General features: G+C 51.3%; 1 protein-coding gene across 1 annotated transcript in view; it reads left to right on the top strand.

Moving 5' to 3' along the window:
- Positions 1–4,771: 4,771 nt before the first annotated feature.
- Positions 4,772–26,029, top strand: part of comp (cartilage oligomeric matrix protein) — a 60,041-nt gene continuing 38,783 nt past the window's right edge. Inside the window, exons 1-9 of the mRNA XM_087975864.1 lie at positions 4,772–5,010; positions 8,526–8,605; positions 9,841–9,892; positions 10,274–10,446; positions 10,770–10,907; positions 11,322–11,399; positions 11,783–11,935; positions 15,136–15,240; positions 15,372–15,479. Coding sequence (XP_087831990.1) covers positions 4,929–5,010; positions 8,526–8,605; positions 9,841–9,892; positions 10,274–10,446; positions 10,770–10,907; positions 11,322–11,399; positions 11,783–11,935; positions 15,136–15,240; positions 15,372–15,479 — 969 coding nt within the window. The 5' untranslated portion in view covers positions 4,772–4,928. The remainder of the gene's footprint in view (positions 5,011–8,525; positions 8,606–9,840; positions 9,893–10,273; positions 10,447–10,769; positions 10,908–11,321; positions 11,400–11,782; positions 11,936–15,135; positions 15,241–15,371; positions 15,480–26,029) is intronic.

Raw genomic sequence — 26,029 nt, 5'->3', positions numbered from 1 at the left:
AATAAACCTCTCACTGTCAACCCTATCTAAACCCCTAAAAGAAGACAGTGAGAATCTTTTTCCACGTATGGAGTCAGCTATTACAAGGGGGCATAGCTTTAAATTAAGGGGGGGTAGGTATAGGACAGATGTTAGGGGTAGGTTCTTTACTCAGCGAGTCGTGAGTTCATGGAATGCCCTGCCAGTAGCAGTGGTGGACTCTCCCTCATTATGGGCATTTAAGCGGGCATTGGATAGGCATATGGAGGATAGTGGGCTAGTGTAGGTTAGGTGGGCTTGGATCGGCGCAACATCGAGGGCCAAAGGGCCTGTACTGCGCTGTATTCTTCTATGTTCTATGTTCTATGTTCTATAACTTGGTGTTGTGTGACTTCTGACTCAAATAGACTTGGACAGGATTGTGGTAATTATAATGAGGTCCAATCAGGGAGCCCAGGCTAACAGATAAGAACAGGAATGACAGAAGTTCTGTTCAGTCTGGGTGCTGACTCTGATGAGGCTGTGCCAGAGTTGATGATGGTTCATGTGTAAATAAAGGGTCAAAAGCAGAAGTTGCTGGAAAAGCTCAGTAGGTCTGGTAGCATCTGTGAACAGAAGTCAAAGTTAATGTTTTAGGTCTGGTGACCCTGCCTCAGAACTGATGGTAGCTAGGAAAATGTTGGTTTATAGGCATGAGATAGGGTGTAGGGAGGGGTTAAGAAGTAAATGATAGCAAGGGATAGAATCCAAAGAGAGAGAAGAATAGTTAAACAGACATAGGAGTTGATAATGATCTGGCTGGGAGGGTGAATAGCTGTTAATGGAGACTGTTAGCAGCTAACAATAGGTAGTGTGTATTGGCAGACTATGTGATAACAAGGCCTGGTGTGTGGGGTAGGGGGCTAGGACATGGGAGAGATCAGGCCCCAAAATCATTGAACTCAATATTGAGTCTGGAGGGCTTCTGCATCCCTGAACAGAAGGTGAGGTGTTGTTCTTCCAGCTTGTGCTGAGCTTCACTGGAGCACTGTAGTCAACCTGAGACAGAGATGTTGACCGGTTAATAGGGTGGTGTGTTAAAATGACAGGCAACTGGAAGCTCAGGGTCTTTTTTGTGGGCAGAATGTAGGTATTCTGTGAAGCTTAGTTTTCCCAATGCAAAGAAGACTATATTGTGAGCAGCGTATGCAGTTGACTAGATTGTGAGAAGTGCAGGTAAAGTGCTGCTTCACCTGGAAGATATGTTTGGGCGCTTGGGGATAGGCCTTCCAAGTGAAGCAGCGCTTTACCTGCACTTCTCACAATCTGGTCTACTGTTTCCCCTGGCTAGTGAATCTAGAACCAGGTGACAATCTCAGAGTAAGAGACAGGCTTTAGAAGACAGAAATGAGGAGGAATTTCTTCACTGAGATACTGGTGAATGTTTGAAATTCTCTGCCCCACATGCTAACTCATTGTACATGTTCAAAATGAAACTTGATAGATTTCCGAAGACTAATGACATGGAGGAAATTTGGGAACGGTGTGTGTAGTCAGGTAGGCCTCTTCCTTTCCTCAATTGTTCAGCCCTGGGAAATCTGCTTTACCTTTTTCATAGCAATCTGTTCTATTTGCATCCTCTCTCAGTCACACACTGCTCACCGACTCCCACCTTTGTTAAGCCTTTCCCTCGCTGGCTCCCTCCCTCATTGCCCTCTCAATGGGCTATTAAACCTGCCCTGTCATTCAAAATGATCATTCTGTAATGCTTTAATCATATTCCTGTACCCCACTGGGAATCATAAATCTATAAATCTCTGCCTTAAACTTATTCAAAGATTGAGCAACCACAGCCCTCTGTTGTAAAGAATCCCAAAAATTCACAATCCTTTAGTAAAAACAATTCTCCCATCCCTGGACACATGTGGCAGCCCCTTTATTTTTAAATTGTGTCCTCTGGTTTGAGATTCCCCAAGTCGGGGTAACATCTCGCCTGTATCTACCCTGTCTATCCCTTTCAGTATTTTGTATGTTTCAGTGAGGTCACTTCTTATTCTTCAAAACTCTGGAGAATACAGACTCAGTTTGTCCAAACTCTCTTCATAGGACAGCCCCACCATCCCAGAAACCAGTCTGGTGAGCCTTCACTGTATTCTCTCTAGCAATAATATCTTTCCATTGCAGTACTCCAGGTGCAGTCTAACTAAGCTCCTGTACACTCAAACAAGACTTCCCTCCTGCACTCGAATCCTCTTGCAATGAAGACTAATATCCGTTAGCTTTCCTAAAGTTTGCTGCACCTGCATGAACATTCAGGGATTTAACAACAAGAACATCCACATTTTCTAATCTCTTACATTTTAATAAAATAATCTGGACATCTGTTTCTACAATGAAAGTGGATAAACTCACATTTTTGTTACATTGTATTCCACCAGCTCTTACCCATTCACTCATCCTGTCCTATGTCATTCAGCTCCTCCTCCATTGGAGGACCCTGGTCCTGTATTGACTTGCATTGGCTTTCTCAAGACCCTGCCTACTCCAACCCACCCAGAATTATTTTCCCGCTATAACCTTCAGTCCCTTGGTCCAAGCTTGTCAATCCCACTTCCCCTTCAGGCTGACTCACACCTCAGCTGAGCCACACTGGGTCTTGGCTCAGGCATTGCCCTGTGCTGTGAACACTCCTCTCAACCAGTGCTACAATGGTCTTCAGTATCTTTCAACTAAAGAGGAAGACCAGATCCCTTTCCGATCTGTCCTTTAGTTTCAAAAACACTGAACTGGAATAGTCCAAACCCAGCAAACACTTTGCTCTAGTTACTGTCAGAAAGAAATCCTGGATTATTGACCCCAGAGTGAGGACATTGCATACTGCCCGACCTGGGCACTGCACGGTTGGAACACACTAAAACCAAAAGTAAAATATTGAATACAGGAAATTTAAAATTAAAACAGATAGTGCTGGAAATACTCAGCTGGACTGACAGAATCCTGAGAAAGGCCATTGACCTGAAACGTTAACTCTGTCAACAGATACTGCCAGACCTGCCCAATATTTCCAGCACTTTCTGTTTTTCTTGTTCTCGATTTTTAATTTCTTATATGTTTCCAGCTTTCCATTCAAGGCGTCTCTATGGCTGTGAATAATCCACAGAATCCCACATCAGAATTTCTGTTCATTCATCAATAAAACTCTTTCCAATGAAATGGGAGGGTACGTCAAAGATTAAATTTAATACATAGGTATAATATAAAAGATTCTAGTAGGAAGAATGAGTGAGGTGAAAATTAGCAAAATTCAATAAAGATATCTGGGGTATTTTAAAGAAATTACAGAATGAATTGAAAAGATTGTTCACAAAGCATATGGAATCATTGACTTTACTAATCAAGAGATTGATTACAAAATTTGGGAAATTAATGTAAGCTTGTGAAACCCTAGGTAGGCCCCAGTACTGAGATCAAACCTGGAACTTAGGAAAGATGGCAATATCTCGGAGAGGATCCAGAGATAATTCACTAGAATGATATCTGAGATGAGAGAATTTAGTTTGAATAAACTGTGTGCATGATTAGAGGAAGCAAATGCAATAGTAACTTTCATCAGGTTTTCCTTTTCAAATATTTATCCAATTACTAGAACAATAATGCAGACAGAGACAGATTCAGGCAGACAGAGAAAGGGGGATGCAGACAGATAAAGGCAGATACAGGTGACAGAGTGAGAGATGCAACAGGCAAATGTAGAGACGGAGTTGAAGAGTGTGGTGCTGGAAAAGCACAGCAGGTCAGGCAGCATCTGAGGAGCAGGAGAGTTGACATTTCGAGCATAAGCTCTTCATCAGGATTGAGGGTGTGGCCCAAGGTGCCTGAGAGATAAATGGGAGGGGAAGTGGGACTGGAAGCAAGGTAGCTGGGAATGTGATAGTTAGATGGAGATGGGGTAATGGTGATAGGTCGGAGAGGAGGGTGGAGCGGATAGGTGGGAAGGAAGATGGACAGGTAGGACAGTTCAAGAGGGTGGTGCCAAGATGGAAGGTTAGATCTGGGATAAGGTGGGGGGAGAGGAGATGAGGAAACTGGTGAAATCAGCATTGATCCCGTGTGGTTGAAGGGTCCCAAGGCGAAAGATGAGGCATTCTTCCTCCAGGCATCTGGTGGTTAGGGTGTGGCGGTGAAGGAGACCCAGAAGCTGTGTGTCCTTGGTGGAGTGGGAGGGTGAGTTAAAGTGTTCGGCCACAGGGCAGTGGGTTTGTTTAGTGAGTGTGTCCCAGAGATGTTCTCTGAAATGTTCCACAAGTTGAAGTCCTGTCTCCCCAATGTAGAGACAGGCAGAAATGCAGAGAGAGAGAGAGAGAGAGAGGTCCAGACAGACACAGACAGAGGGAGAGATGCAGAGAGACATAGAGATAGAGGGAGACAAAGGCAGAGATACATGCACAGACAGGTGGATTTGAAACCCAGAATTATTAACAGAAAAGAAATTGTAAACATTCTGAAATAGTTGCTGTTTTTAAAGGATGAAAGAAATGAAGTCACTGAGTCAGGGTTTGAGATCCACATTGTGAGCAAAGAGCAGGAAGGGAACCTTTAATGAAATGGAGGCGGGAACTGGTGAGAAAAGGACAGGAAATTCATGTTGTTTTTTCTAATTCCTGAGGCTTTCAAACTCCTTTTGTTTTTGTTTTGGGAAAGTTACTTCAGACAGAATGCCAACACATGATGTCACTCTGGCAGAAATAATCATTTAAAAGAAAGGGAGAAAGTACAGCAGCCACATAGCATATGCTTGGAGAGAGTGTGGGAGCTGGAACAGACAGAGTACAGAAGCTGCCTTGTCTACATCAGGAGGCCACGAAGTGGAGCAGATACAGAAACTGAGTGATAGCTGTCTCCTGGATTTAGCAGTTAAGACCTGGAACAAGCTGAATGAGATTGCTTTAACTGAAAGCCTCAAACTAAAAATGATTCCAACCATTTCTTTATTGATTATAATTTTGCACCTTTTGAGTCAGTACAGCTCCTGTCAGCAACTGGTTACTGGCGGTAAGACTCTTATTCCATTTTTATTAATCGTCTTATATTTGTGAGAGAATGTTCTCCACAACACATGAAACATAATCAGAAGAATTCCTGGTATGTTTTTTGGTAGCAAGTTTCAAAATAACGTTACTTAAGTTGGGTATTTCTTTTTCAAATGAGCACCTGTGCATAGGAAGATTCCAAGTCGAAAAGTGTGGCACTAGAAAAGTCCAGCAGGTCAGGCAGCATCCAAGGAGGAGAATCGATGTTTCCCTTCATCAGGGTTTTGACACTTTTCTGCTCTGGCTCTCCAGCATCTGCAATCCTCATTTTGTCCATTGGAAGACACCAGTTTATCATTCGGTCACTCTTGGTTCCATTGCTTTTTACTTACAGCCTCTCACTTTTGAATTCATCACACTCTTACTCCAGGTGCTCTTATTTCCTGTTTGTAAAATCCCGGAGGAGAATTTGTGACTTGACTTTGGAATTTCCACTTACTGTTAATATGCAGAAGTCAGAATATAAATATAGTTAAAGTGATTTCACTTTTAAAATTATTATTGCGTCAATGAAACAGGGCGCTGGGGGGAGAGAGGGGTTACTGAGTGACAGTGTGAGGGAGCTGGATTAATAGCAGGAGAGATACAGTCAAGATTAGAGGATGCTGGAAAAGCACAGCAGGTCAGGCACATCTGAGGAGCAGGAAAATTGATATTTTGGGCAGAAGCCCTTCATCAGGAATGAGGAAGGGAGCCTCTGGGGTGGAGAGATAAATGGGAGGAGGGGTGGGGCTGGGGAGAAGGTAGCTGAGAGTACAATAGGTGGATGTAGGTGAGGATGAAGGTGATAGGTCGGAGAGGAGGATAGAGCGGATAGGTGGGAAGGGAGATTGGCAGCTAGGACAGGTCATGAGGAAGGTGCTGAGCTGGAAGGTTGGAACTGGGGTAAGGTGGGTGGAGGGGAAATGAGGAAATTGGTGAAGTCCACATTGATGCCCTGGGGTTGAAGTGTTCCGAGGTGGAAGATGAGGCGTTCTTCCTCCAGGCGTCAGGTGGTGAGGGAGCGGCGATGGAGGAGGCCCAGGATCTGCATGTCCTTGGCAGAGTGGGAGGGGGAGTTGAAATGTTGGACCATGGAGCGTTGGGGTTGATTGGTGCGGGTGTCCTGGAGATGTTCCCTAAAGCGCTCTCTGAGGATATGCAGGTCCTGGGTCTCCTCCACCGCCGCTCCCTCACCACCTGACGCCTGGAGGAAAAACGCCTCATCTTCTGCCTCGGAACACTTCATCCCCAGGGCATCAATGTGGATTTCACCAGTTTCCTAATTTCCCCTCCTCCCACCTTACCCCAGTTCCAACCTTCCAGCTCAGCACCGCCCTCATGACCTGTCCTACCTGTCAATCTCCCTTCCCACCTATCCGCTCCATCTTCCTCTCCGACCTATCACCTTCATCCCCATCTCCATCCACCTATTGTACTCTTCTCCCCAGCCCGAATCACTGTTCCATTTATCCCTCCACCCTGATGAAGGGTTTTTGCCCAAAACATCAATTTTCCTGCTAATCGGATGCTGCCTGACCTGCTGTGCTTTTCCAGCAGCACTCTAATCTTGACAATTATCTCCAGCGTCTGCAGTCCTCACTTTCAGTCAGCAGAGTTACAGTCAGTAACATAGGGCACTGGGGGGGAGAGGGGTTACTGAGTGACAGTGTGAGGGAGCTGGATTAACATCAGTAGAGATACTGTCAGTAATACAGGGCACTGGCGGGGGAGAGCGGGGACTGAATGACAGAGAGGGAGCTGGATTAATATCAGTAGAGTTACAGTCAAGAGTAGAGTGGTGCTGGAAAAGCACAGCAGGTCAGGCAGCCTTCGAGGAGCAAGAAAATTGACGTTTTGTGCAAAAGCCCTTCATCAGGAATGAGGCAAGGAGACTCCGGGGTGGAGAGATAAACAGGAGCGGGGTGGGGCTGGGGAGAAGGTAGCTGAGAGTGCAATAGGTGGATGGAGGTCGGGATGAAGGTGATAGGTCGGAGAGGAGGATAGAGCGGATAGGTGGGAAGGGAGATTGGCAGGTAGGACAGATCATGAGGAAGGTGCTGAGCTGGAAGGTTGGAGCTGGGGCAAGGTGGAGGGAGGGGACATGAGGAAATTGGTGAAGTCCACATTGATGCCCTGGGGTTGAAGTGTTCCGAGGAGGAAGATGAGTCGTTCTTCCTCCAGGCATCGGGTGGTGAGGGAGTGGCAATGGAGGAGGCCCAGGACCTGCATGTCCTCGGCAGAGTGGGAGGGGGAGTTGAAATGTTGGGCCACGGGGCATTGGGGTTGATTGGTGCGGGTGTCCTGGAGATGTTCCCTAAAGCGCTCTCTGAGGAAATGCAGGTCCTGGGTCTCCACCACCGCCGCTCCCTCACCACCTGACGTCTGGAGGAAGAACGCCTCATCTTCCGCCTCGGAACACTTCAACCCCAGGACATCAATGTGGATTTCACCAGTTTCCTAATTTCCCCTCCCCCCACCTTACCCCAGTTCCAACCTGCCAGCTCAGCACCATCCTCATGACCTGTCCTACCTGTCAATCTCCCTTCCCACCTATCCCCTCCATCCTCCTCTCCGACCTATCACCTTCATCCCCATCTCCATCCACCTATTGTACTCTTGGCTACCTTCTCCCCAGCTCCAAACGCTGTCCCATTTATCTCTCCACCCTGAAGGGTTTTGCCCAAAACATCAATTTTCCTGCTAATCGGATGCTGCCTGACCTGCTGTGCTTTTCCAGCAGCATTCTAATCTTGACTCTGATCTCCAGCGTTTGCAGTCCTCACTCTCAATCAGCAGAGATACAGTCAGTAACACAGGGCACTGGGGGGGGGGGAGGCAATATTGAGCGAAAGTGTGAGGGAGCTGGATTAACATCAGTAGAGATACAGTCAGTAACTGAAAAATGTGTTGCTGGAAAAGCGCAGCAGGTCAGGCTGCATCAAAGGAGCAGGAGAATCGACGTTTCGGGCATAAGAAGGGCTTATGCCTGAACGCCCATAACCTCGATTCTCCTGCTCCTTGGATGCTGCCTGACCTGCTGCGCTTTTCCAGCAACACATTTTCAGCTCTGATCTCCAGCATCTGCAGTCCTCACTTTCTCCATACAGTCAGTAACACAGGGCGCTGGCTGGGGAGAGGGGTTAATGAGTGACAGTGTGAGGGAGCTGGATTAACATCAGTAGAGATACAGTCAAGATTAGAGTGGTGCTGGAAAAGCACAGCAAGTCAGGCAGCATCCGATTAGCAGGAAAATTGATGTTTTGAGCAAAAGCCCTTCATCAGGAATGAGGCAGGGAGACTCCGGGGTGGAGAGATAAATGGGAAGTGGGGTGGGGCTGGGGAGAAAGTAGCTGAGAGTGCAATAGGTGGATGGAGATCGGGATGATCGGGATGGAGAGGGGTGTGAGGGAGCTGGATTAATATTAGGGACTATGTGTACGTGTGCCATCGGTTGATGTAACCTGATATTGTGTCTTTCTTCTGAAACTTGAGAAGAAGTTGGGCGACGAATGCTTACTCAGATGAGGGAAACAAACCAGGAACTGGCAGAAATCAAACATCTCCTAAAACAGCAGGTAATGAGATCAATAATGCAACTCCACCTGGTTTACTCACATACTCATTTGCTCATACAGTAACTCATTTTCCCCTTGGGAATCCTGCAAGCTTCAGCTCTCAATACTAGGTTTGATCATTTTCGGGCCTGAGTACCTTCTCCCACATCCTTACCCCAACCCCCACACACCAGGTCTTGTTATCACATGGGCTGTTACCACAACCATCCCATTGTCAGTCACTAATGGTCCCCATTAGCAGCGATTCATCCCAGCAGGAGGCTGGAAGAGCACAGCAAACCCGGCAGCATCAGGAGGTGCAGAAGTCAATGTTTCGGGTATAACCCTCCTTCAGTATTGGATGTGGGAGTAGGGGGAGCTCCAGATTCATTCCCCCAGGCTGATCTTTACCCACTCCATTGACTGCCTGACTGTTTCTCTCCATCTGGGCTTCTCCTCCACCTATTGATTACTCCTCCCCACCTTCTGCCTCCCTTCTTTAACATTTACATCAACCTTTTCCCAGCTACTATCAGTTCTGAAGAAGGGTCACTGGTCTTGACCAGTAAAATTCTGCCTTATCTCCACACATTCTGCTCGACCTGAAAACAACAAACGCTGGAGATTGTAATGGGTCAGGCAGCATCCATGGAGACACAGCAAGCTAACGTTTTGTATCTAGATGACTCTTTATCAGAGGTGTTTTCAGTACAGATTCCAGCATCTGCAGTAATTAAGCTGCTGAACCTGCTAAGTTTCTCCAGTAATTTCTGTTTTTGCTTTTTACTTGCTGATGCAGAGCCTATGTGGCTGGGAACTTGTCATCACAAACAGGTCATTGGATGCAGGAGTTGGCCAATCAGCCTATTGCTTACTCAGCCTGACCCTGAAATCCCCTAGCTGAACTTTACCCTGACTCATTGCCCATGACCTTTTTCAGTTAGCACGCAGGAATCTTAGAAAGGTTTTATATTTTTATTGCCTATGAATTATTCTTTTTGAATGTTAGAGATTGGAACCTTTGTTCAAATTTTTTTTTCAAACTGGTCATGACTCAGAACATTCTAATGTCAAGAGAGAGACTAAAATATCTTTGTCTTACATTTATGGTCCATCTACTGTGTGTGACAAATAAAGCTACCTCTCTACTGTCCCTCCGTCAAACATTCCCAGGACAGGGACTGGATGGGTTAGATACAGAGGTAGTTTAATGTTGTGTGTCTTTGTTTTTCTAACCTTACTCTACTGCCTCACAGATAAAGGAGATCATCTTTCTGAAGAATACGTTGGCAGAATGTAATTTCTGTGGTGAGTAACTCAATGGGGAATTGACAGGGTTACAGCAAAGAGAAACATTGTGGATGGTTCTATAAAACAGTCAGGATTCCACGTTGAATGACAGCACACTGTTATTACTGCAGTTCAGAAAAACATGGTGCAACATCTGCTCCCAGGAACCAGACCCCTCCCCACTGTGCCAGACCCTCGTCCTGACTCAGAACCCTCTCCCTAACCCAAAACCTTTCCCCCAAGCTGGACCCTCTTATTGACTCAGACCCCTCTCCTGGAGCCGGACCCTCTTTCTGAGCCAGATCATTATTTGTTTTGAATGTTTTGTTGCTGTGTTTCTGGGGCAAAAGACTTTGCTACATTTCACAATTCAGTTCCAACTCTTCCTTCCCATCCCAGGTCTCCAAAGTGAATGGCAGCACGAGACAATCACTGTTTACCCATTTGGGAGGTGTGATCCCAATCCGTGCTTCCCTGGGGTTCAATGCTCAACGACATTCAATGGATTTCGCTGTGGGGCCTGCCCCAGTGGCTTTACAGGGAATGGAACACACTGTACTGATGTGGACGAGGTGAGCATAGCAGGAGAGCCTGGGGCAAGGGGAGCAGCAAAGTGGGATGGGAAGTGATTCTGACCTGAGCTTTCTTTTCAAAATTGTCAAAACTGATGTCAGATTAATTAATGTGATGAACAAAACATGGAGAGATGTAACCTTGAGATCAGGATGATGCTGTGTTAATTTGCTCAATCTCCTCAAACAGCAAATAAATAATTCTAGGGTTGAGTGACAGTCCTGACCCAGGAAGTACAGATACATGCATCGAAACTGAGTTACTGTACTGGATTTCACCAGTGAATACCAGGCAGTTGAATCAATCTTTTTCTCCTTCCCAGTGCCAGACACATCCCTGCTACCCTGGGGTCCGATGCATTAACATGTCTCCTGGTTTTCAATGTGACCCCTGCCCAGATGGTTACACTGGCCCAAGAATCCAGGGAGTTGGAGAGACATTTGCCAGAACACACAGGCAGGTAAGGATCCAACACCAGAACATTCCAAAAATTCCTCTCAGTTCTCTCTGTATCTATTGACCTTTAGCAATCACTGTAATTGTCTCAGTCCCACTGACAGTAAAGGCTGTCTGACCTGCTGAACATATGGCAACTTCTCCAAACCCGGCAGTGGCTGGAGATGTACTTGGCTGTGCTGCGGGGCTAGAGGTTGAGGGTTGCTGAGAGAAAGGTGTGCTACGAGGGAGGGGGCCTGGATCCTGCTCTGGCAATGGCAGATCGTCATGTGGTGGCATCTCTATGATGGGACCAGGACCTAATGTCATGGAGATGGGCTGCACTTCCATTGAACTGTGAGTGGACATTAGAAGGTGCTGGTTTGAGGTTTGGGGTTTTTGTGTGGACATGATTTCTTTACATTTCTTTGTTTTCCAGATTTGCCACGATATCAATGAGTGTGAGAATAGTGTCAATGGTGGCTGTGACCTAAATTCAGATTGCATCAACACTCCGGTAAGAATCACACCCCCCCCCCCCCCCCCACCCCCCGCCCCCAACCAGATACTTAAATACAATTAGATTACATTACAGTTCAGTGAGGCAATACCTCCTCTCCCAGAGAGAAACAGCCTGGACATCACCGAGAGAGAAACAGCAATGACAATTGGAGAGGGAGTGAGTGAAGTGACTGTGAGTGAGGGACTGAGTGAGCGAAAGATTGAATGAGGGGACTGAGTGAATGAGGGGACAAAATGAGGAGCTTGATGCTATATATTAAAGTGTTAAAAAAAAGTGTCGAACTATCCTTAGATTGGAATTCTGACCAACAGCTCAGCAAGAAAATCTCGAATGTTTGTTTTCTGATGTTAACAACAAACATCCTTGTATTTGTCTAGGGATCATTTCGGTGTGGCCCATGTAAGGCCGGCTATGTCCGAGACCAGAACCGGGGCTGTCGTTTGGAGAGGAGCTGCCCCAATGGAGTGAGAAACCCCTGCCATGAGAGAGCAGAGTGCATTGTCAGCCGAAACAACAAGATTACTTGTGTTGTAAGGAACATAATGTAATCCATCAATCTCTGAGGGGAGAGCAAGAGAGGAGGAGAGAGGGAACACAGAAGGAGAGCAGGACAGGAAGAAAGTAACTGAGAGTCAGGGGAAAGTGAAGGTCAAACAGCAGAGAGAAACAGAGGGAAAGCAGCAGAGAGGGAGTGACAGAGAGATGTGGAGTTAAAGTGTCAAGAAAGAAAGATAGATGGGGACAGAGAGAGAAGTGGAGGGAGAAAGAGCAGGAAGGGGAGAGACAAAAGGAGCAGGAGAAAGATAAAGGGAAGGGAATTGAGAGGGCTTAGACAAAGTGAGACAGAGAGAGAAGGATGGGGAGCAAGGGACAGGAGGAGAGAGGAAAGAAGGGATGAGTGCAACATGGATAAATAAGTGGAGCAAGGGAAATAGGGAGAGAGATGGGTAGGGGATGCTCTTCATCATGATGAAGGGAATAGGATAAGTGGTCCCAGGGTGGAGTGAGGAATAAGGCGGACTGTGTATGACAGAGGGGGGCAAGAGAAAGGGACACTTCAGTATAATAATAAAAACAGCATGCAAGAGGACACAGTTCAGACCCTCGAGTCTGCTGAAGCACTCAGTACAACTCTAGCTACTTATCTCTTCACAGTATTCCCATATTCCTTAATTCCTGTCTATCTCTGCCATAAAATATTTAATATATAAAATATTCAATAATTGTCTATTTACAACTTTTTAAAAAATTCACTCATGGGACACAGTGTCTCTGGCTGTCCAGCATTTATTGCCTGTCCCTAGTTGCCCCTTGAGAATGTGGGGGTGAGCTGCCTTCTTAAACCGCTGCAGCCCATGTGCTGAGGGTTGACTCGCAATACACTTAGGGAGGGAATTCAAGGATTTTGACCCAGTAACGCTGAAGGAATGGTGATATAATTCCAAGTCAGGATGGTGAGCAGCTTGAAGGGGATCGTGCAGGCAAGTGATACTTCCATGTATCTGCTTCCCTTGTCCTTCTAGATGGAAGTGGTTGTGGGTTTTGGAAGGTGCTGTCTAAGGAGCTTTGGTGAATTTCTGCATTGCATCTTGCTATTGAGCGTCAGTGGTGGAAAGAGTAGATGTTTGTGGATGTGGTGCCAATCAAGCGGCTGCTTTGTCCTGATGGTGTTAAGCTTCTTGTGTGTTGTTGGAGCTGCACCCATCCAGGCAAGTGAGGAGTATTCCAACACACTCCTGACTTGTGCCTTGTAGATGGTGGACAGGCTATGGGGAGTCAGGAGGTGAATTATTCAATAATAGAATTCTTGGCCTCTGGCTTGCTGTATTATAGCCCAGTTTAGTTTCCAGTTAATGGTAACCTCCAGGATGTTGACAGTGGCGAATTCAGTGATTATTGAACATCATTGAATGTTAAAGGGCAGTGGTTAGATTCTCTCTTATTAGATATGGTCACTGCTTGGCACTTGTATACATGCCAATTTTCAGCCTGAACTGTCCAGGTCTTGCTGCATTTGGATATGGACTACTTCAGTACCTGAGGAGTGCTGAATGGTGCTGAACATTGGGCAATCATCAGCGAACAATCCCCAATTCTGACCTTCTGATGGACTGAATGTCATTGACTAAGCAGCTGAAGATGATTGGGCCAAGGATATTATCCTGTGGAACTCCTGAGCCCTCTTGTGGCACAGTGGTCAAATTACTACCTCTGGCTCAGGAGGCCTTGGGTTCAAGTCTGACTTGCTCAGAGGCATGAGGAACTGCTGCAGAGATGTCTTAGAGCTGAGGTGACTGATCTCTAGCTGCCTGAATAATCTTCCTATGTGCCAGGTATGACTTCTACCAGTGGAAAGTTTTCCCCTGACTCCCACTGACTCCAGTTATGCTAAGGCTCCTTGATGCCACATGACTTAGTTGTCAAACGCTATCATTCTCACCTCATTCAGAATCCCTCTCCACAATCCTAAATTTGTGACCCACCTTATCTTGCGACCGTACCTGTAGTTCTAAACTCCCAGCCAAGGAAAATATCCTCCATGCATCTACCTGACAAACTCAAAGGATGTCCATATGTTTCAGTGAGATAACCTCTATTGTTTAGAACTGAAGAGAACACATACATTATCTCTGTAATCTCAACTACACACACTCACCCACACTCATACACTCACCCCACACTCACTCACCCGCACTCTCACACACACACACTCACCCGCACTCTCACACACACGCACACACACCCGCACTCTCACACACGCACTCACACACTCTCACTCACACACACACCCATACTCACTCACACACACACCCATACACCCATACTCACTCACACACACACCCATACTCACTCACACACACACATACTCTCTCTCACACACACATACTCTCTCTCACACACACATACTCTCTCTCACACACACACACACACTCATCCACACTCTCACACACACCCGCACTCTCACACACACACACACCCGCACTCTCACACACACACACCCGCACTCTCTCACACACTCACCCACACTCTCACACACACTCACCCACACTCTCACACACACTCACCTACACTCATTCACACACACTCACCCACACTCATTCACACACCCCCCCACACTCATTCACACACACACTCACCCACACTCTCTCACACACACACTCACCCACACTCATTCACATACACACACCCACACTCTCACACACACACTCACCCACACTCACTCACACACACACCCATACTCACTCACACACACACCCATACTCTCTCACGCACACACACTCACCCACACACACACCCATACTCTCTCACGCACACACACTCACCCACACTCTTACACACACACACACTCACCCACACTTTCACACACCCACACTCTCACACACACACCCACACACAATTCTATATAGAGACAAATGTACGTATAGAGAAAAATGAACAGACTAACATACTAATTATTGATAAACAGCAAACTGGAAATGAAAGAGAACACCTGTGAGGTAATCTGGATAAGGAATTTGAGAAAGGAAGTGTTTTAATTGACTTGTTTCCAAGTGTTAATGGTGAGAGGTAATGATCCAAACCTAGGTGTGCCCCAGATGTGTACAGAGGCTTGATCCAGCAAATTATTTCTCAATAGACTCCCAGCAACACATCAGTTGGAGTACTTTTTATATTTCATGTTTAATCATGGTATTAATTAAGATGGTCTTTAATTTTCTAATTGCCACAGTGTGCAGTCGGATGGGCTGGAAATGGCTACAGATGTGCAAAGGACACAGATATCGATGGGTTTCCGGATGTGACACTTGAGTGTCCTGAAATAAATTGCCGAAAGGTACGTTTGGAATGTAATGAAGGGGAAAAAAAGTTGGAGAGAGAGAGTGAGGAGGAAGAAATAAAGGAGAAAGAGGGAACTGATGGAAAGATAAGAAGTGTTTGTTGATGGATATGCTGTTCCTCTGCCAGGATAACTGTATGACAGTGCCAAACTCTGGGCAGGAAGATGCTGATGGAGATGGTGCAGGAGATGCCTGTGATGACGATGCAGATGGAGATGGAGTTCCAAATCTTGAGGTTGGTATTTGATTCAGTTCATTATCAGCTCTGCTAGCAGCAGCGCTTTCCCCTGTGTGCAAGTGATTCATGCAAATCCAACTCCAGAGACCTGAGCTTGGAATGTAGGTTGATACTGTCAGTGCGGCACTTGGGGTGTTGTGCTGTAGAGGAACATTAGACAGAAAATGTATTGTTAAGAGACACAGTGTGCAGTTTAGTTAGAAGTGCAGAGTGGAATGTTCTCAGAGGGGCAGTATTGAAGGAGTGCTGTGCTGTTGAAGGGACAGTACTGAGGGAGTGCTGTGCTGTTGGAGGGGCAGTACTGGGGTACTGCTGTTGGAGAGACAGTGCTGAAGGAGTGCTGTTGGATGGGCAGTGCTGAGGGAGTGCTGTTGGAGGAACAGTGCTGAGGGAGTGCTGTGCTGTTGAAGGGACAGTGCTAAGGGAGTGCTGTTGGATGGGCTGTGCAGAGGGAGTGCTGTTGGAGGGGCAGTGCTGAGGGAGTGCTGTTGGAGGGACAGTGCTGAGGGAGTGCTGTTGAAGGGACAGTGCTAAGGGAGTGCTGTTGGTGGGGCAGTGCTGAGGGAGTGCTGTTGGAGGGGCAGTGCTGAGGGAGTGCTGTGCTGTTGGAGGGTCAGTGCTAAGGGAGTGCTGTTGGATGGGCAGTGCTGAGGGAGTGCTGTTGGGGGGGCAGTGTTGACGGAGTGCTGTGCTGTTGGAGGGACAGTGCTGAGAGAGTGTTGTTGGACAGGCAGTGCTGAGGGAGTGCTGTTGGAGGGGCAGTGCTGAGGGAGTGCTGTTGGGGGGGCTGTGTTGAGGGAGTGCTGTTGGACGGCAGTGCTTTTGGATGGACGGGCAGTGCTGAGGGAGTGCTGTGCTCTTGGAGAGACAGTACTGAGGGAGTGCTGTTGGTGGGACAGTGCTGAGGGAGTGTTGTTGGACGGGCAATATTGAGGGAGTGCTGTTGGTCTGGCAGTACTGTGAGAGTGCTGTTGGAGGGACCGTGCTGAGGGAGTGCTGTTGGAGGGACAGTGCCGAGGGAGTGTTGTTGGAGGGACAGTACTGAGGGAGTGTTGTTGGAGGGGCAGTACTGGGGGAGTGCTGTTGGAGGGACAGTACTGGGGGAGTGCTGTTGGAGGGACAGTACTGAGGGAATGCTGTTGGAGGGACAGTACTGGGGGAGTGCTGTTGGAGGGACAGTACTGGGGGAGTGCTGTTGGACGGGCAGAGCTGAGGGAGTGCTGTTGGAGGGACAGTGCTGAGGGAGTGCTGAGGGAGGGCTTTTCTGAGGGAGTGCTGTTGCGGGGGCAGTGTTGAGGGAATGCTATTGGAGGGACAGTATTGAGGGAGAGCTGTTGGAGGGACAGTACTGGGGGAGTGCTGTTGGAGGGGCAGTACTGAGGGAGTAATGTTGGAGGGACAGTACTGAGGGAGTGCTGTTGGAGGAACAGTACTGGGGGAGTGCTGTTGGAGGAACAGTACTGGGGGAGTGCTGTTGGACGGGCAGTATTGAGGGATTGCTGTTGGAGGGGTAGTACTGAGGGAGTGCTGTTGGAGGGGCAGTACTGGGGGAGTCCTGTTGGAGGAACAGTACTGGGGGAGTGCTGTTGGAGAGACAGTACTGAGGGAGTAGTGTTGGAGGGACAGTACTGGGGGAGTCCTGTTGGAGGAACAGTACTGGAGGAGTGCTGTTGGACGGGCAGTACTGAGGGAGTGCTGTTGGACGGGCAGTACTGAGGGAGTGCTGTTGGAGGGGCAGTACTGAGTGAGTTTTGTGGATGGCAGTACTGAGGGTGTGCTGTTGGAGGGGCAGTACAGAGGGAGTGCAGTTCGATGGGCAGTGCTGAGGGAATGCTGTTGGAGGGACAGTGCTGAGGGAGTGCTGTTGGAGGGACAGTGCTGAGGGAGTGCTGTTGGACGGGCAGTGCTGAGGGAGTGCTGTTGGAGGGAGAGTGCTGAGGGAGTGCTGTTGGAGGAACAGTGCTGAGGGAGTGCTGTGCTGTTGAAGGGACAGTGCTAAGGGAGTGCTGTTGGATTGGCAGTGCTGAGGGAGTGGTGTTGGAGGGGCAGTGCTGAGGGAGTGGTGTTGGAGGGGCAGTGCTGAGGGAGTGCTGTTGGGGGGCAGTGCTGAGGGTGTGCTGTTGAGCGTCAGTGCTGAAGGAGTGCTGTTGGATGGGCAGTGCTGAGGGACTGCAGTTGGAGGGGCAGTGCTGAGGGAGTGCTGTTGGAGGGGCAGTGCAGAGGGAGTGCTGTTGGAGAGACAGTGCTGAGGGAGTGCTGTTGGAGGGGCAGTGCTGAGGGAGTGCTGTTGGAGGGCAGTACTGAGGGAGTACTGTTTGAGGGCAGTAGTGAGGGAGTGGTGTTGGAGGGGCAGTAATGAGGGAGTTCTGTTTGAGGCAGTGTTGAGGGAGTGCTGTGCTGTTGGAGGGGCAGTACTGTGGGAGTGCTGTTGGATGGGCTGTGCTGAGGGAGTGCTGTTGGAGGGACAGTGCTAAGGGAGTGATGTTGGATGGGCAGTGCAAAGGGAGTGCTGTTGGAGGGGCAGTGCTGAGGGAGTGCTGTTGGAGTGACAGTGCTGAGGGAGTGCTGTTGGAGGAACAGTGCTGAGGGAGTGCTGTTGGATGGGCAGTGCTGAGGGAGTGCTGTTGGATGGGCAGTGCTGAGGGAGTGCTGTTGGACGGGCTGTGCTGAGGGAGTGCTGTTGGAGGGACAGTGCAGAGGGAGTGCTGTTGGAGGGGCAGTGCAGAGGGAGTGCTGTTGGAGGGGCAGTGCAGAGGGAGTGCTGTTGGAGAGATAGTGCTGAGGGAGTGCTGTTGGAGGAATAGTGCTGAGGGAGTGCTGTGCTGTTGAAGGGACAGTGCTAAGGGAGTGCTGTTGGATGGGCAGTGCAGAGGGAGTGCTGTTGGAGGGGCAGTGCTGAGGGAGTGCTGTTGGGGGGCAGTGTTGAGGGAGTGCTGTTGGAGCGACAGTGCTGAGGGAGTGCTGTACTGTTGGAGGGGCAGTACTGTGGGAGTGCTGTTGGATGGGCATTGCTGAGGGTGTGCTGTTGGACGGGCTGTGCTGAGGGAGTGCTGTTGGAGGGAGAGTGCTGAGGGAGTGTTGTTGGAGGGACAGTACTGAGGGAGTGCTGTGCTGTTGGAGGGGCAGTACTCAGGGAGTGCTGTTGGATGGGCAGTGCTGAGGGAGTGCTGTTGGAGGAACAGTGCTGAGGGAGTGCTGTGCTGTTGAAGGGACAGTGCTAAGGGAGTGCTGTTGGATGGGCAGTGCAGAGGGAGTGGTGTTGGAGGGGCTGTGGTGAGGGAGTGCTGTTGGAGGGACAGTGCTGAGGGAGTGGTGTTGGAGGGGCAGTGCTGAGGGAGTGCTGTTGGAGGAACAGTGCTGAGGGAGTGCTGTTGGAGGGACTGTGCTGAGGGAGTGCTGTTGGAGGGACTGTGCTGAGGGAGTGCTGTTGGAGGAACAGTGCTGAGGGAGTGCTGTTGGGGGGCAGTGTTGCGGGAGTGCTGTACTGTTGGAGGGGCAGTACTGTGGGAGTGCTGTTGGATGGGCATTGCTGAGGGTGTGCTGTTGGACGGGCTGTGCTGAGGGAGTGCTGTTGGAGGGAGAGTGCTGAGGGAGTGCTGTGCTGTTGGAGTGGCAGTGCTGAGGGAGTGCTGTGCTGTTGGAGGGGCAGTACTGTGGGAGTGCTGTTGGATGGGCAGTGCTGAGGAAGTGTTGTGCTGTTGGAGGGGCAGTGCTGAGGGAGTGATGTTGGATGGGCAGTGCTGAGGAAGTGTTGTGCTGTTGGAGGGGCAGTGCTGAGGGAGTGCTGTTGGAGGAACAGTGCTGAGGGAGTGCTGTTGGAGGAACAGTGCTGAGGGAGTGCTGTGCTGTTGAAGGGACAGTGCTAAGGGAGTGCTGTTGGAGGGGCAGTGCAGAGGGTGTGGTGTTGGAGGGGCAGTGCTGAGGGAGTGCTGTGCTGTTGAAGGGACAGTGCTAAGGGAGTGCTGTTGGATGGGCAGTGCAGAGGGTGTGGTGTTGGAGGGGCAGTGCTGAGGGAGTGCTGTTGGTGGAACAGTGCTGAGGGAGTGCTGTTGGATGGGCAGTGCAGAGGGAGTGCTGTTGGATGGGCAGTGCAGAGGGAGTGCTGTTGGAGGGGCAGTGCTGAGGGAGTGCTGTTGGAGGGACTGTGCTGAGGGAGTGCTGTTGGAGGAACAGTGCTGAGGGAGTGCTATGCTGTTGAAGGTTCAGTACTGTGGGAGTGCTGTTGGACGGGCAGTGCTGAGGGAGTGCTATTGTAGGGACAGTGCTGAGGGAGTGCTGTTGGAGGGAAACTGCTGAGGGAGTGCTGTTGGGGGACACTGCTCAGAGAGTGCTGTTGGATGGGCAGTGCAGAGGGAGTGGTGTTGGAGGGGCTGTGGTGAGGGAGTGCTGTTGGAGGGACAGTGCTGAGGGAGTGGTGTTGGAGGGGCAGTGCTGAGGGAATGCTGTTGGAGGAACAGTGCTGAGGGAGTGCTGTTGGGGGGCAGTGTTGAGGGAGTGCTGTACTGTTGGAGGGGCAGTACTGTGGGAGTGCTGTTGGATGGGCATTGCTGAGGGTGTGCTGTTGGACGGGCTGTGCTGAGGGAGTGCTGTTGGAGGGAGAGTGCTGAGGGAGTGCTGTGCTGTTGGAGTGGCAGTGCTGAGGGAGTGCTGTGCTGTTGGAGGGGCAGTACTGTGGGAGTGCTGTGCTGTTGGATGGGCAGTACTGTGGGAGTGCTGTTGGATGGGCAGTGCTGAGGGAGTGCTGTTGGAGGGGCAGTGCTGAGGGAGTGCTGTGCTGTTGGATGGGCAGTGCTGAGGGAGTGCTGTGCTGTTGGATGGGCAGTGCTGAGGGAGTGCTGTTGGAGGAACAGTGCTGAGGGAGTGCTGTGCTGTTGAAGGGACAGTGCTAAGGGAGTGCTGTTGGATGGGCAGTGCAGAGGGAGTGGTGTTGGAGGGGCTGTGGTGAGGGAGTGCTGTTGGAGGGACAGTGCTGAGGGAGTGGTGTTGGAGGGGCAGTGCTCAGGGAGTGCTGTTGGAGGAACAGTGCTGAGGGAGTGCTGTTGGATGGGCAGTGCAGAGGGAGTGCTGTTGGAGGGGCAGTGCTGAGGGAGTGCTGTTGGAGGAACAGTGCTGAGGGAGTGCTGTTGGAGGAACAGTGCTGAGGGAGTGCTGTGCTGTTGAAGGGACAGTGCTAAGGGAGTGCTGTTGGACGGGCAGTGCAGAGGGAGTGCTGTTGGAGGGGCAGTGCTGAGGGAGTGCTGTTGGAACTACAGTGTTGAGGGAGTGCTGTTGGAGGGACAGTTGAGGGAGTGCTGTGCTGTTGGAGGGACAGTGCTGAGGGAGTGTTGTTGGAGGGACAGTGTTGAGGGAGTGCTGTTGGAGGGGCAGTGCTGAGGGTGTGCTGTTGGAGGGCCAGTAATGAGCGAGTGCTGTTGGAGGGGCAGTGCTGAAGGAGTGCTGTTGGAGGGACAGTGCTGAGGGAGTGCTATTGTAGGGACAGTACTGAGGGAGTGCTGTTGGAGGGAAAGTGCTGAGGGAGTGCTGTTGGGGGACAGTGCTCAGGGAGTGCTGTTGGAGGGGCAGTGCTGAGGGAGTGCTATTGTAGGGACAGTACTGAGGGAGTGCTGTTGGAGGGAAAGTGCTGAGGGAGTGCTGTTGGGGGACAGTGCTCAGGGAGTGCTGTTGGAGGGGCAGTGCTGAGGGAGTGCTGTTGGAGAGACAGTAATGAGGCAGTGCTGTTGGAGGGACAGTACTGAGGGAGTGCTGTTGGAGGGAGAGTGCTGTTGGGGGACAGTGCTCAGGGAGTGCTGTTGGAAGGGCAGTGCTGAGGGAGTGCTGATGGAGAGACAGTAATGAGGGAGTGCTGTTGGTGGGACAGTGCTGAGGGAGTGCTGTTGGGGGACAGTGTTGAGGGAGTGCTGTTGGGGGGGCAGTGTTGACGGAGTGCTGTGCTATTGGAGGGGCATTACTGTGGGAGTGCTGTTGGATGGGCAGTGCTGAGGGAGTGCTGTTGGAGGGACAGTGCTGAGGGAGTGCTGTTGGAGGGACAGTGCTGAGGGAGTGCTGTTGGGGGGGCAGTGTTGAGGGAGTGCTGTGCTGTTGGAGGGGCAGTACTGTGGGAGTGCTGTTGGATGGGCAGTGCTGAGGGAGTGCTGTTTGAGGGGCAGTGCTGAGAGAGTGCTGTTGGAGAGACAGTAATGAGGGAGTGCTGTTGGTGGGACAGTGCTGAGGGAGTGCTGTTGGAGCGACAGTGCTGAGGGAGTGCTGTTGGAGGGACAGTGTTGAGGGAGTGCTGTTGGAGGGACAGTGTTGAGGGAGTGCTGTGCTATTGGAGGGACAGTGCTGAGGTAGTGCTGTTGGACGGGCAGTGCTGAGGGAGTGCTGTTGGAGGGGCAGTGCTGAGGGAGTGCTGTTGGGGGACAGTGTTGAGGGAGTGCTGTTGGAGGGGCAGTGCTGAGGGAGTGCTGTTGGGGGACAGTGCTCAGGGAGTGCTGTTGGGGGACAGTGCTCAGGGAGTGCTGTTGGGGGACAGTGCTGAGGGAGTGCTGTTGGGGGACAGTGCTCAGGGAGTGCTGTTGGGGGACAGTGCTGAGGGAGTGCTGTTGGATGGGCAGTGCAGAGGGAGTGCTGTTGGAGCTACAGTGCTGAGGGAGTGCTGTTGGTGGGACAGTGCTGAGGGAGTGCTGTTGGACGGGCAGTGGTGAGAGAGTGCTGTTGGAGGGGCAGTGCTGAGGGAGTGCTGTTGGGGGACAGTGCTCAGGGAGTGCTGTTGGAAGGGCAGTGCTGAGGGAGTCCTGTTGGAGGGACAGTGCTGAGGGAGTGCTGTTGGAGGGACTGTGTTGAGTGAGTGCTGTGCTATTGGAGGGACAGTGCTGAGGGAATGCTGTTGGACGGGCAGTGCTGAGGGAGTGCTGTTGGACGGGCAGTGCTGAGGGAGTGCTGTTGGAGGGCCAGTACTGAGCGAGTGCTGTTGGAGGGGCAGTGCTGAAGGAGTGCTGTTGGAGGGACAGTACTGAGGGAGTGCTATTGGAGGGACAGTATTGAGGGAGTGCTGTTGGAGTGCTGTTGGGGGACAGTGCTCAGGGAGTGCTGTTGGAGGGAAAGTGCTGAGGGAGTGCTGTTGGTGGGACAGTGCTGAGGGAGTGCTGTTGGTGGGACAGTGCTGAGGGAGTGCTGTTGGAGGGGCAGTGCTGAGGGATGCTGTTGGAGCTACAGTGCTGAGGGAGTGCTGTTGGTGGGACAGTGCTGAGGGAGTGCTGTTGGAGGGGCAGTGCTGAGGGAGTGCTGTTGGAGGGGCAGTGCTGAGGGAGTGCTGTGCTGTTGGAGGGGCAGTGCTGAGGGAGTGCTGTGCTGTTGGAGGGGCAGTGCTGAGGGAGTGCTGTTGGATGGGCAGTGCAGAGGGAGTGCTGTTGGAGGGGCAGTGCTGAGGGAGTGCTGTTGGAGTGACAGTGCTGAGGGAGTGCTGTTGGAGGGACAGTGCTGAGGGAGTGCTGTTGGAGGGACAGTGCTCAGGGAGTGCTGTTGGAGGGGCAGTGCTGAGGGAGTGCTGTTGGAGGGGCAGTGCTGAGGGAGTGCTGTTGGAGAGACAGTAATGAGGGAGTGCTGTTGGAGAGACAGTAATGAGGGAGTGCTGTTGGTGGGACAGTGCTGAGGGAGTGCTGTTGGAGGGACAGTGCTCAGGGAGTGCTGTTGGAGGGACAGTGTTAAGGGAGTGCTGTTGGAGAGACAGTAATGAGGGAGTGCTGTTGGAGAGACAGTAATGAGGGAGTGCTGTTGGAGGGACAGTGTTAAGGGAGTGCTGTTGGAGGGACAGTGCTGAGGGACTGCTGTTGGAGGGACAGTGTTGAGGGAGTGCTGTGCTATTGGAGGGACAGTGCTGAGGCAGTGCTGTTGGAGGGGCAGTACTGAGGGAGTGCTGTTGGAGGGACAGTAATGAGGGAGTGCTGTTGGAGGGCAGTGCTGAGGGAGTGCTGTTGGGGGACAGTGCTCAGGGAGTGCTGTTGGAGGGAAAGTGCTGAGGGAGTGCTGTTGGAGCTACAGTGCTGAGGGAGTGCTGTTGGTGGGACAGTGCTGAGGGAGTGCTGTTGGATGGGCAGTGCTGAGGGAGTGCTGATGGAGAGACAGTAATGAGGGAGTGCTGTGCTGTTGGAGGGACAGTGCTGAGGGAGTGCTGTTGGAGGGACAGTGCTGAGGAGGTGCTGTGCTGTTGAAGGGACAGTGCTAAGGGAGTGCTGTTGGATGGGCAGTGCAGAGGGAGTGCTGTTGGAGGGGCAGTGCTGAAGGAGTGCTGTTGGAGGGACAGTGCTGAGGGAGTGCTGTTGGAGGGACAGTGCAGAGGGAGTGCTGTTGGAGGGGCAGTGCTGAAGGAGTACTGTTGGAGGGACAGTGCTGAGGGAGTGCTGTTGGAGGGACAGTGCTGAGGGAGTGGTGTTGGAGAGACAGTAATGAGGGAGTGCTGTTGGAGGGGCATTGCTGAGGGAGTGCTGTTGGAGAGACAGTGCTGAGGGAGTGCTGTTGGAGAGACAGTAATGAGGGAGTGCTGTTGGAGGGACAGTGCTGAGGGAGTGCTGTTGGAGGGACAGTGCTAAGGGAGTGCTGTTGGATGGGCAGTGCAGAGGGAGTGCTGTTGGAGGGGCAGTGCTGAAGGAGTGCTGTTGGAGGGACAGTGCTGAGGGAGTGCTGTTGGAGGGACAGTGCTCAGGGAGTGCTGTTGGAGGGGCAGTGCTCAGGGAGTGCTGTTGGAGGGGCAGTGCTGAGGGAGTGCTGTTGGAGAGACAGTAATGAGGGAGTGCTGTTGGAGGGGCAGTGCTGAGGGAGTGCTGTTGGAGAGACAGTAATGAGGGAGTGTTGTTGGAGGGACAGTACTGAGGGAGTGCTGTTGGAGGGGCAGTGCTGTGGGAGTGCTGTTGGAGAGACAGTAATGAGGGAGTGCTGTTGGAGAGACAGTAATGAGGGAGTGCTGTTGGTGGGACAGTGCTGAGGGAGTGCTGTTGGAGGGACAGTGCTGAGGGACTGCTGTTGGAGGGCAGTACTGAGGGAGTGCTGTTGCAGGGGCAGTAATGAGGGAGTTCTGTTTGAGGCAGTACTGAGGGGGTGGTGTTGGACGGTCTGTAATGAGGGAATGCTGTTGGAGGGGCAGTACTGAGAGAGTGCTGTGGTGTTGGAGGGGCTCTACTGGGGGAATGCTATTGGAGGGGAAGTACTGAGGGAGTGCTGTTGGAGGGAGAGTACTGAGGGAGTGCTGTTGGAGGGACAGTACTGAGGGAGTGCTGTTGGAGGAACAGTGCTGTTGGAGGGGCAGTGCTGAGGGAGTGCTGTTGGAGGGACAGTGCTGAGGAGGTGCTGTGCTGTTGGAGGGACAGTGCTAAGGGAGTGCTGTTGGAGGGACAGTGCTCAGGGAGTGCTGTTGGAGGGGCAGTGCTCAGGGAGTGCTGTTGGAGGGGCAGTGCTGAGGGAGTGCTGTTGGAGAGACAGTAATGAGGGAGTGCTGTTGGAGGGGCAGTGCTGAGGGAGTGCTGTTGGAGAGACAGTAATGAGGGAGTGCTGTTGGAGGGACAGTACTGTGGGAGTGCTGTTGGAGGGAGAGTGCTGTTGGAGGACAATGCTCAGGGAGTGCTGTTGGAGGGGCAGTGCTGAGGGAGTGCTGTTGGAGGGGCAGTGCTGTGGGAGTGCTGTTGGAGAGACAATAATGAGGGAGTGCTGTTGGTGGGACAGTGCTGAGGGAGTGCTGTTGGAGGGGCAGTGCTGAGGGAGTGCTGTTGGAGGGCAGTGCTGAGGGAGTGCTGTTGGAGGGGCAGTGCTGATGGAGTGCTGTTAGAGGGGCAGTGCTGATGGAGTGCTGTTAGAGGGGCAGTGCTGAAGGAGTGCTGTTGGAGGGACAGTGCTGATGCAGTGCTGTTGGAGGGATAGTGCTGAGGGAGTGCTGTTGGAGGGGCAGTACTGAGGGAGTGCTGTTGGAGGGACAGTGCTAAGGGAGTGCTGTTGGATGGGCAGTGCTAAGGGAGTGCTGTTGGAGGGACAGTGCTAAGGGAGTGCTGTTGGATGGGCAGTGCAGAGGGAGTGCTGTTGGAGGGGCAGTGCTGAAGGAGTGCTGTTGGAGGGACAGTGCTGAGGGAGTGCTGTTGGAGGGACAGTGCTCAGGGAGTGCTGTTGGACGGGCTGTGCTGAGGAAGTGCTGTTGGACGGGTAGCGCTGAGGGAGTGCTGTTGGAGGGACAGTGCTGAGGGAGTGCTGTTGGAGGGGCAGTAATGAGGGAGTTCTGTTTGAGGCAGTACTGAGGGGGTGGTGTTGGACGGTCTGTACTGAGGGAATGCTGTTGGAGGGGCAGTACTGAGGGAGTGCTGTTGGTGGGACAGTGCTGAGGGAGTGCTGTTGGATGGGCAGTGCTGAGGGAGTGCTGATGGAGAGACAGTAATGACGGAGTGCTGTGCTGTTGGAGGGACAGTGCTGAGGGAGTGCTGTTGGAGGGACAGTGCTGAGGAGGTGCTGTGCTGTTGGAGGGACAGTGCTAAGGGAGTGCTGTTGGATGGGCAGTGCAGAGGGAGTGCTGTTGGAGGGGCAGTGCTGAA

Source organism: Chiloscyllium plagiosum, unplaced genomic scaffold, assembly GCF_037043375.1.
Source record: "Chiloscyllium plagiosum isolate Xiang-an unplaced genomic scaffold, Cpla_swu_hap1 HiC_scaffold_28, whole genome shotgun sequence".
Lineage (NCBI taxonomy): Eukaryota > Metazoa > Chordata > Chondrichthyes > Orectolobiformes > Hemiscylliidae > Chiloscyllium > Chiloscyllium plagiosum.
The sequence above is the reverse complement of the archived record's forward strand: the minus strand, read 5'-3'. Positions and strand labels throughout refer to the sequence as shown.